The 10,997-nt window shown below is 51.6% G+C and overlaps 1 protein-coding gene across 1 annotated transcript in view; it reads left to right on the top strand.

Moving 5' to 3' along the window:
- The first annotated feature begins 1,966 nt into the window (after nucleotides 1–1,966).
- The window catches only part of KIF26A (kinesin family member 26A), a 102,018-nt gene continuing 92,987 nt past the window's right edge, over nucleotides 1,967–10,997 (top strand). Inside the window, exons 1-2 of the mRNA XM_065636341.1 lie at nucleotides 1,967–2,239; nucleotides 2,372–2,617. Of these exons, the coding sequence (XP_065492413.1) occupies nucleotides 2,186–2,239; nucleotides 2,372–2,617 (300 nt within the window). The 5' untranslated portion in view covers nucleotides 1,967–2,185. The remainder of the gene's footprint in view (nucleotides 2,240–2,371; nucleotides 2,618–10,997) is intronic.

The following is a 10,997-nucleotide window of genomic DNA, read 5'->3' as shown; positions in this document are numbered from 1 at the left end:
TGGCCCCAAGGGGCGGGGGGCCGGCAGGGGGTCGTGTGGGTCCGGCTGCCTGCCCTGCCCCGGGCCGGCTCACGGGAAGGGGATGGCAAACTTGGCGGTGCGAAGTTGGCGGCGGCCGCGCCGGGGCGGGTTTCAGCACCACGAACAGTCCTGGCGGCTCCGCGGAGCAGCGCGGAGCTGTGCGGCGGGACTGCGCTGCCCGGCGCGCTCCCTTGCGCACTCCGGCTTCAAATGGGGAGCGGGGTCACCGCGTCCCGAATTTCGAGGAGTTTTGTTTTTACTTAATAAGACAAGGAGGTGGCTCAGCCCAGCAGCGCAGCTCAGATCTCAGCCCCAGCGCCGGCCGGGGAGCACAGCCCCTTATCCCCCGCCCCGTCCAATCTGAGACTTGGAGCTGAGGGAGGGTTTTGAAGCCGTTATTCGGGTACATGAAATCTCGGAGCAAGTTCCCGGAGACCTGCAGAGCCCCGAGCAGGCGACAGAAGGGAGCTGGGGCGCACCGCCCGGGTGCGTGTGTCTGTGTCAGCCCCGCTTCCCCGCCCGCGTCCACCGGGCGAAGGGGACTAGCCTGGCACACGGCACAGTCCTCGGGCAACAGCCCACACTCCCCACGTCTCTCCTCTTCACCTTCCCAGCCAAACTTTTCTCGAGCTCCAGGCGACCGGTCCGGGCAGACGGAGTCGCCGGCCCGCACCGCGGGGCCGTCTCAGGGCTGTGCCGGGGCGCACATGGCCCCAGCGCCCCCTGGGCCATGCAGCCATTGGGGGAAGGGGGACGCTTCAGACACGTGCTCGGGAGAGCCAGGAAAGTTTAAGCAGTCGAACCTCTTGGGGGTGGATTTTTTTTTTCCCACATATATATATTTTTCCCCGCTCTTTGTGCTCGGCGCTGCTCAACTCACCGCAGACCCCACCCCACGGTTCAGTGCCACCAGCACCCGCCCGCGGGGTGGCGGGGGAGGAGACAAGGAGCCGCGCTTGGCAGCGCCGGAGGAACCCGCCGCCGTCTCCCGGGGGGGTGCCGGGTCCTGCTCCGGCTCCGTCCCGGGTGGGACCGGAGGCTCCCGTGTGCAGTCCCGCCGCGGCGCCGGCAGGTGGCGCTCCGGTCACGGGGACGGCGGCGACAGCGGCGCTGCACCCGCGGGGCCGCTCCGCCCGGCCCCGGCACGGCCCGGCCCGGCCTCTGCCCACCGCCCGCCCGGCTGCCGCGGGGGCAACGGGACCGGGCAGCCGGCGGGGAGTAATGGCAGACAGTGGGGCATATTCCTCTCTCTGGGGAGGAAAAAAAATATAAACAAAAACCTAAGAAAAAAGAGTGCTAAATATACGAGCCAGAGCGGCAGCCAAGAAGACAATTAGCTGCGAACGTTAATTTCTCCATCTGTCAGGTCAATTTTCGCGTGTAGGAACATCCCATCGCGCCCGCCGAGCGGCTGGGGAGTCGGGGGGGGCTGTGCCCCGCGGCACCGCGCATCTGCCCGCGGAGGGGGGCGGTGTCCCACTCCCGCGCGGCGGAGCACCGGCGCGGGGGCGGCGGGTCCTGCCAGGGATCCGACCCCGTTTGCAGCTGGCCCGCACCCACAGCGCCCGCGGCAGGGGTCCGACGGCTGCGGAGCTTTCCTGCCTCCGCGCTCCGCAGCGGGACCGGCACCCTCAGCCCGGCCCTTTTTTCCTCACTCCGAGGAACTTCGGTGATGGAGTGTGAAGGAGGCAACCGCGGGAGTGCCCACGCTCCAGTCACACCGGTTTGGGACTATCTTGTAGGGTCACTACGAAAAGGCATCACCCCCCGCCCCCCAAAACCCCAAACCTAAACCCCATCGCGCCCTGGCCGAGGCTCCCCCGCCCCGCTTACCCCACCCCACCCGCCCCCGCCCAGCCCCTCCTCCCCTGCCTTCCGAGCACTTTTCCAGCTTTTTTTTTCCGACGTGCTCCGGGTCCTTCCCCGTGCCGCCGTGGGGAGCTCACTCCGCCTCCCTCTCCCAACCCAAACTTCACTCCGTCCTCAACATGGGAGGCAACATCACCTAACGCGGCAGCCCGAACGGCGGGGAACCGGCGAGATCACTGTGGGCACCCCCGACCCCCGCCCCGCCATGGGCGCCGCGGGCCGGCCGCGCTGCCGGGCACCGCGCCTCCCGCACTAGCGGAGCAGGGAGCGGGGCAGGGGTGCATCTCCCGCTATCATGATCGCGGCCACCAGCAGGAAGGGTCTGGGACCTGAGCCCCGGGCGCCTGGGGTAAGTTGTTACAACGCTCCTCCCCGCGTTTGGCCGCCTTTCCCCCCCCCTCCTTTTTTTCCCTTCCCGCGATGGGGGTGGGAGCCGCGTTGTCTCCGCGTACCGTGGCGCTGAGCTCTGCTCTCTCCGCAGGTGGCGGAGGGGAGCGCGGTGCGGGAGCTCTCCCCGCGGAAGAGGCCGCCGGCCGCCGCCGAGGAGGAGCGCTGCGCCAGCCGCCCGCCGCCCGAGGGAGCGGGGGCCGCCGCGGGGGCCGAGCCGCGGCCGCTGGAGCGGGCGGCGGCCGGGGGCTGGTGCCGGAGCTGCCAGGCCCAGCTGGCCGAGCTGAGGAGGCAGGCAGCGAAGTTGGCTACCGGCGGCTGCCCGCCCAACGCCCCGCCGGTAAGTGCTCCCACGTCGCTCGTACAGCGCCGAGCACCGCCGGGGGGGCGGGGGGTTATTGGGGGCGCGGGGGCCTGGCTCCTAGCCCGGGATGGCTCAGGTGTACGTCCCCGCGCATTTGGGAGGAAAGCGTGACGGCAAAGGCGGCGATTTCCAGCCCAGGAGGGTTCTCCAGAAGTTAATGGGTTTCTCATCCCGGGCTGAATAAAAAAGCGAAACTGTGAGGCTGGACGCGCACCCTCTGTTACAGTCAACCGCTGCCAGAAATGGTTAAAATTAATAGTGACTTTGGCAAGAGGAGCGGGAGAGCAGAGGAGAAGCCGTGTGGGTGCCGTCCAGGGACGCACACTCGGTGGAGCCCGGAGCCGCTCGGAGAGCCGAGGTGCCAAACGAGCTCCCATCCCACTCTGCAGGGGCTGCTCCCCCTGCCCTGGGCCAGCCCCGGTGACACCGCTTCGGAGATGCCGGCTCGGTGCTCCGGCTGGGCTTTGCAGCGCCTTCATCGTACTTAGGAGAAGCCGCCGGCAGCTGCGGTTCAGCTCCTCCTTCCGAGGAGCCCATAAAACGCAGCTGAAAAGCACACACTAGTGTTTGTGGTGCTGGAGGGAAGTTTGAGCTGGATGGTTTTACTGGGCTTTTGCTGTCTGGGTGCTTGAGTGTACCTTCCTGGCTCATGGGCTCGTTCCTGTCCTCAGTGTCACTGGAGCAAGCCAGGGCTGTGTCATTTCCCTCCAGTTTGTGCCTCATGATGGCCCTTCATATCTGGTAGCGAATGGAGAAAGTGCATGAGCATGGCAGAGATTTCCTTTAACACGTGCAGCTTTACTTGCATCTATTGTAGTTGGCTGCCTAGTTTTTCTTTCCATGTTTGTTTTCTGTATATTGGAGGTCTTTATTATTATTATTGTTCCTTTTCCTTTAGTGGATCTATGCGAAACAAAACTTTTTAAAAGGTGATACAGGTGAAAAACTACAGAGAGACTTGCCTGGGTATCTGAAGCAAGATGCTGAGGATTAGCTGACAGGGCAAAATGTAACAGAAGACCCTGAGATTCTGTTTCAGAGCACACAAAACGTGTGTTGGGATTTTGATAACATTTGGAAGTAAGGTATTGTTTTCTAAACAATGCTTATCTGGATGTTTGCAAGCATGGGGGGGAGGGTCTGAAGAGGAAGCCAAACCCTACTGACCTTCATTTTCATTCAAAGAGTTTCTGTATGATCTACAGTATTCCCATTGAATCTAAATATAGTTTTGTTTGGAAGTGCATTGTGGAGCAGTGTCCGAATGTGCAGCAAGGTTTGTATTTTCAGGCCGGATCCAAAACCCTTTGAAATCACCAGGAGTCTGTCTATTGACTTGCTAGGTTTGGAGCGAGCTCTTATTTCTGTGGTGTAAAAGGTCACGTATCTTATCTCATTGAATTCAGGACTTCTGGACCTTTTGTTTTCTGTATTGCTGCGAATGGTGGAAAGAAGTTTCATTTCCCCTTGTGAAGTGCATGCAATAGGCTGCTTTAGTGAAGAGCACATAACCCCCTGTTCCTGTTGTTGGGGTGGGCCTCTGCTGTAAAGAATAGTGTCTTATCTGGGAGCGGATCTCTGTCATGGGAAAAAAAAGCCCTGGTGCAGGAGAGTCAGGGGGCCTTGGCCAGGTGTTCAGGTGAGGAGACCTGTGAGCGGAGGCCTGTTTGTGTGGTCTCTGCCCTGCAAGTCTCAGGGGACTTCCTTGATAAGCACTCGATGATGGGTAAATTAATCCCCCTTTTCTGCGGGGTTTCAAAGCATGCCTAGGAACATAATAAAATAGTAGTCATCACAGTGGCAGAACCTTGACAGACCTGATCACAGAGTAACAGATACCTGGAGTTTACTTATTGAGTCGCATACAGTACAGTTTGATGTTTAAAATTTAAAACAAACAACCCCAAAAAATCCCCCAAACCAAACTATTTTCTAATGCTTGTGAGACTTGTAGCCTAACTGCAGGCTCAAAACCCCCACTAATCCTGGTGTAGTGAGCAGCTCCTCAGGAAGGAAGATGCAATAAACAGCCCTACTTACTGCCTTCTGAGTGTGAAGTAGGTTAGTGGGAGATAACAGTCAGGGGCTCGGCTACTCAGCTGCTGCGAATTGGCCTTGCAGTGGGAATCTGATGCAATATGCTGGCAGGCTGAGCACTGTGTAGTGTTCCTGCCAGAAAGGCAGCTTGCTTTTTAAATTTTTTTTCTCCCCCCGCTTCCCTTTCTTGTTTAATTATATAACAAGACATCTGAAAAAGCAGCTCCTTTCCATAAGAGTTTCATGCCCATACAATGAAAGTCCACAGAGTTTCTTATGAGCCCTTTTAACATACTGTCAAACTAAGCAACTACTGGATGAGTAAACACCAGAAGGCTACTGCTTGGAGCACACTGCTCTCAAAGGATTTACCTCCTTTGCCATAATAATTAAAGGATCTTTCAGCACAGATTCAGAAAGATTTCCACACCTGGTTGAAAACCCTTTGGAAAGGTGGGTGGGTGCCTCAGAGATGAAAGAAGGGCTAGTTTCCTGCTGTTGATATCTTTCTTGATGAAAGAGAGGAGGTGTATTCTCATGCGTGGGGCAGCTGACAAGGAATTGAATTCACATTAGAATAAAAAACCAACGTACTGTTTGCAGTCTGCAGGGATAACAAATCTAATTACTTGAGAGGGCTATGATTCATACAGTTTATGTGTTGCTGTTCTTTCAATTAGAAGTATTTAAAATATATAAATAATTTAAAGTTTCGGTGCTCAGATGATATGCATTGATTACAGAATACTATTAGTTGTTTGTGTCTCTTAAAGTCCTCCAAATTTCTGTGGACAGCTGATAAAAAGATACATCTCTTTGCTTATGTTAAGTCTTTAATAGTTCTCCCAAGATTTACCGCACCCCACAGTGTCAATTCCCTTTTTACTGCTGCTGCCTTTACAGTTTGCCACCACAGTGAGGCCTGTGTGTGAATCAAAATGTGATTTTCACCAACCATGGATGAAAATGAGCAAAGTCTAATCTGAAATTATTCCCAGATTAGCATTTTGGTATTGCAGTATCAGCATCAGTTGGTGGGCCACGTACTGAACTAGTGAAGAAGGGAAAGGAAAAAAAAATAGGTGCCTTTGGTTTATCCCTAATTAAAAGTTTTGTGTGTGCCTCGCAGGCTGTGTCCCTGGGGACCTGGTAATGGGATACAGGATCTCCCACCTCCAGGGTTCTGGCTGGAGTGGAGAGCAGGTTGTTGTGCTTGGAAGTTGTTGCTGTTGGCAGCTGTGGGGCAATCCACGGGAAATGGGTTGGTGGTCTCTGTCTCACTCCCTGTTGGCAAATAGCCTTGTTGCAAAACCACCACAACAATTACCACTAATTGGCATCACTGTTGGCAGTTTCACAGGAGAGGCTGAGGAATGAATGGGGATGTAGATTCAATTAGTAATAATAATAATACTTAGCACCTAAAATCTTTGCAGTGCTTCACAAATGCTAATTAATTAATTTGCGCGATGCCCCAAACATGCTGTCATTTCTAAGAGTTGTATGTCAGAGGGAGGTGTGTGTCTCTGAAAGGAAGGGGACACGCAGGGACTGTCCGGCACAACATGTGCTCCTGCAGCTGCACCGCTGGAAGTGAACTCTGCACTCCCTCTAGTGCAGGCAATAGCCCTAAGGATGTACAGCTACTGTAAAATGGTTTTAGCTAATCCCTTATGAGCAGAGAAGGAAAGCTCTTTTGGTACAAGGAAGCACACATTGATACAACCACATCCACAGAAGGGTTTTATGCTGGTTTAAATATTTTGGTTGTAGAAAAGTAACTTTTGTAACCAGTTGTACTGGAATATATATATATATATTTATTTATTTATTTATTTTTTTACAAATATTGACAGGAGACCAAGATCAGAGGAAGTTCACTTTGGAAGTGATTAGCATTGAGGAGTGTGTTTCTCTGATCCCAGGCATTCAAACACCTCATTTCACCTGTCTCCATCCACCATCACGCCCGAACCCCCAGTCTGAGCAATTTATATTGTACCTGCTGCTGGTGCAGGTGGAGGTCAGAGGCAGCATGAAGGGAGGCAGAAACACACATATCGTATGGTAGCTTGAGTTCTGCCAAGTTCTTGCTGTCCTGTTTTTTGAGAGCTTCTTTTCTTCCCCATTTTTTTCCCCCTGTTGCATTACACTGCCCGTTACACGAGGCACACCACTGAGCAGCTTCCTGGGAGTTTGAGGGACAAAGGAGTGACTGTGGGTTCTTTGGTGGTGGTGGGATGGACAACACTTCGTCTCTGATACCTAAAAAACCCCAAGTATTGTCTGTATTCCCAGTTGACCGAGTAAGCTGTGGTTGGCTACGAAGAGGTATGCTGTCAGCCCTGGTCTGCAGAGAGTGGTGGTGACCAGGACAGGTCATGCCTTTGGTTGCTAACAAACCATGAATCATGTGAGGGAGCTAAGCAAGTCCTAGCCTGCTGTGTCCTTGGCAGGGCTCTGTGTTACACCAGCTACAGCTGGAGGAAGCCCAGCTTCTCCCCCAAAAAAGGGGAGGGAGACACACTGTTTGCACTGACATCTCAGCTGTGCAGATGCGACGCAGTGCTGCTGGATTGAGCTCCCACCACACCCACTTCTGATCAAAGTGATGGGCTCTTGGTACACCTGTATGTGCTGCTGATTGCGCCACCAGAGGGGGAGATGAAGAACAAAGTTTTTGGGATGGGCATGCTCTTTCCTGTGGGTTTCTCCTGTATGTGAAACAACCCCCACATGTTTCCATGAGCAGCAGAACCAAGGAAGGATGGTTTGGTAGGATGGATGCTTTGCTCTCCCCATCCCTCTGCATTATTCTCAGCTGTTCCCTTCTCGTCCCTGATGACTTGATAAGAGGCAGCACCTTCTCTGCATCTGCACACCCACTCTTCGGTTGATGGTGAGCTAGTACTTGAACATCTGGCTTCTGCCAAACAACAACACATGGGTCCTGCCCAACTTCTCTCACAGCCAGCTTGTAGAAGTTGTAGGAACCTGCTCTGAGCTTTCTACCTCAATTTCAGGTCATTTGATGGATTCAAAAGCTGTTAAGGAGGGCTGGCAGCAAGGAGGCTGGAGGGAAAGGCAATGCAGCAGTTCTCATTGCTTTGGAACACCAGCCTGAGAGGGCAGGCATGGGACTGAGGTCCGTGATCTTAATGTATAGATGGCTGGGTACGCCTGGAGAGGCACACACTAGTGCTCGTGCTTCCCTGAAAGGGCAGGGGTTCACAGCACATGGAGCCTTTTCACAGCGTTTGAGGGGCACATGGAATAGGTCTACGCTTTTAGAAGCAAGCCCTGACTTTTTGTGCAATTTTTCTTCCAGTGCCTATTGTTTTCTATTAATGAGTCAGCCCTTTCTGCTGAGTGTCATGGTCACCTGGAATTTGAGAGTCCTGCTGATGGTTTAGATACCCTGTGCAGCATCTTGGCTAACTTTGGGGTCCTCTTTTACTGAGGCGCTGGTTTTCTTTTAATGGGGAGCCTTTCTGCAACAGGGTTGATGTGGATAAGGGGAACTGAGTGGGAGAACTGTCTTTTACAGATTCCTCTCCAGAGGAATCCACTTTTCAGGGCTCTTTACAAGCACTGAATGCACCTTAAAGTGTTCTATATTTAAAATTTAAAAAATGCATAAGTGGAGAAGTAATGTTATTAATAAATATGAAACTACAGGGCATTTTTTTTTTGAGATGCACTTGAAATATTTCATTTTGTGAGAGAGACTCTTGCAGAGACTTGGCTGTGGAGTGCTTCAGGCTATGAGCTCAGATGTGGATTTTGGGTACATGTACAGTCTAATAACGGGGTTAGTGACAACACCATGTCAAACGTGTTGACATGAGCATTTCCCTTGTTTCAGCCAGTGCAGTGGTCTCCATGCTATGTGATAGGCCACAGAAACTGATTGTAATGAGTTCTCTTCAGACATTTAGGATTTTCAAGCATGCCCTTTTAAAATACAGGTGAGTGGGATTATCTTGCATTTCAGATGCCGGAGGCAAGAGACCTCGCTGGGAGATCTGATGTCGAGGAGTGGGGATTGCACAATTAGCTCAAGGTACTGCGGTCTCCTGGGTAGCTGAGGGTAATTAGTATTGCTCCGGCTCTTTCTGTAGCTAATTCCTTCAGCACCCTGCCCTATTAGGGAAAAGGGAGGAAACACATAAACCATTTCAAAATCCCAGGGGGTGGAAAAGAGCATCTGCTTCTAACGTCTGAGGTTACTTTGAACCTGTTGAAATATGTGGTAGCTGCTTTGTTGTTTTTGCCAAGAGTTTCCATGTACAGTGATCCCAGCCCCTGACTCGTTAACAGCGAGGTTGTAGGAGGCAGTAGTCATCCTCCTCTGGCCCAGCACTCAGCAGCTGATAGTGGCTGCTGCTCTGGACCTGGCACCGTGGGGTATTGGAGCAGGGATGGCTGAAACCACCAAGAGAATTTTCTTTCCCAGGACCAGGATTGCCTACCACATACACAGTTGCTGCGTGGGTCTGCTGCTGCTTGGGTACCCAGCGATAACGGCACTTTGTGGGTCTGAATCCTTTTTCCCCACAGTGAGGATGCTGATCTAGAGAAGACCCAGTTAGTCCCTGGGTTTTCAACTGGCTAATGAACATTCTGCTGTGGAAAGTGTGTGGAGATTTCGCTTCACCCTGGCTAGAAGAGGAGAATCTATCTGGAAATGTGTGCCTGTCTTATGGAAGATTTTTCCATGACAATGCTCTTGCCTTCCTCAAAATTGGATTACCTTCAGGAACTAGATCTGCTTGGATATTGCTCACACTGAGTGTGGCAGGCAGCTGGTCATTTGGGAGCATTGTATCCTCATTTACTGGAAATCTATGGAATTCGGTTTGTCTGGATTTGTTTCCCTGTTCTCTGATTTCAGACCTGCAGCTCTGTGGAATAACTATTTCGTACTTACGTGTTTAGTATATCCCCAAATGGAGGACATCTTCAGGAAGGTGAGAGTCTTGTCTCCCCTGCTGGCTGTGCTCATGATCAGGAACACGCTGATTTCTTTTACAAGTGTCTACTGATTTTGTATAGTCTCTCAGATGAGTGACTAATGGGAGAACACTCAGGCCTTACTTTCAGGAGAATCGTGCCTCCTGCTGCCTTTGTTATCAGGAGGAACTATGTCCTGTTTAGACACAGGGCAGGGATGAAAGACCTGAATTTAATCCCTAGATCTTTCACTAACTTTGCGAATTTGGACAAGCTGCTTCACATCCATGTGCTTAATTTCTCCTTTGCCTGGCAGAGAGAAAATGCTTCAATTTTTTTTTCTCCATTTCCAGTAATTTTTTTGTTGTTGTGGGGACTCTCTCTCTTGCTGTTGGCTTGGATGGTAGCATTGAGCATCATCGACTGTTGTTCTTAGGAGGGCTGGCTGTTCCTGTAATATGCATAATAAAGAGGAATATACAATACCACAGGGACATAGAAACGAGTGGAGTTTGACTCGCAAATGAACTTGCAGGTTGTGTGTCTCTGTGTTGGGGATGGGGAGAAGGTTCTGAGGCTGGGGTCTCTGCTAAAGAAAATGCAGCAGACAAAGCCAAGGACTTCAGATAACCGTGAAGACAGTAATAGCCCTGAACATCTGCTGGTTCATCAGGAGGGGAGTGGTGAGGCTCTGTGAAGGAGCTGAAGGTGCTCTGGCAAAAGGGAGCCTGCTTAAGTACCAGTTGTCAGATCAGCTCAGGGAGTGTGGATTAGAGCTGTACCAATTCTATCTCAAAACAGTTTATCTGCAAACTGCTCTGTGCCTGCCTGTGATGAAACTAGAAAGCTGCCTTGTGGAAATGTGGCATGGCCTCATAGTAAACCAGGAACTCTTTAGTTGCTTCAGTCCTTCATGCTGCTTTTGAAGTTTATACCAAGGTGTGTTACTTATTAGTTTTTTGTTATTATTATTTTTTAAAATTTATTTTTACATGGAGAAAAGGAAAATTTTGTAGAGGAACCCAAGAGCAAAGCTTCAAATGATTATTCCAAGCAAGAGGAGTGGTGGGTATATGTCCCTTTGCAGGAGTAATGTATTCTTCTCTAGGATAAATTAAAGTGAATGTAAACTTCTGGTGTATAGTTCTTTTGACTGCCTTCTTTGCTTTGAAGGCTACATGAACTTTTAAGGTGTAGCTGGCAGATGTTCATTTTCATGTTGGAGAGAGAATGTTTAACTGGTATAAATATATCCACCTATTTTAGGCAGCATAATGCCATTATTGCGTGTTTGTTTTATCACTAAGTGTCTGACTGTTGTATGCATCACCCTAACATACAGTGAATCAGTGAAATCTCAGCACTT

This window comes from Caloenas nicobarica, chromosome 5 (genome assembly GCF_036013445.1).
Source record: "Caloenas nicobarica isolate bCalNic1 chromosome 5, bCalNic1.hap1, whole genome shotgun sequence".
NCBI classification, from domain to species: Eukaryota; Metazoa; Chordata; class Aves; order Columbiformes; family Columbidae; genus Caloenas; species Caloenas nicobarica.
Note: the sequence above shows the minus strand (reverse complement) of the source record. Positions and strands in the feature narration are given on the sequence as shown.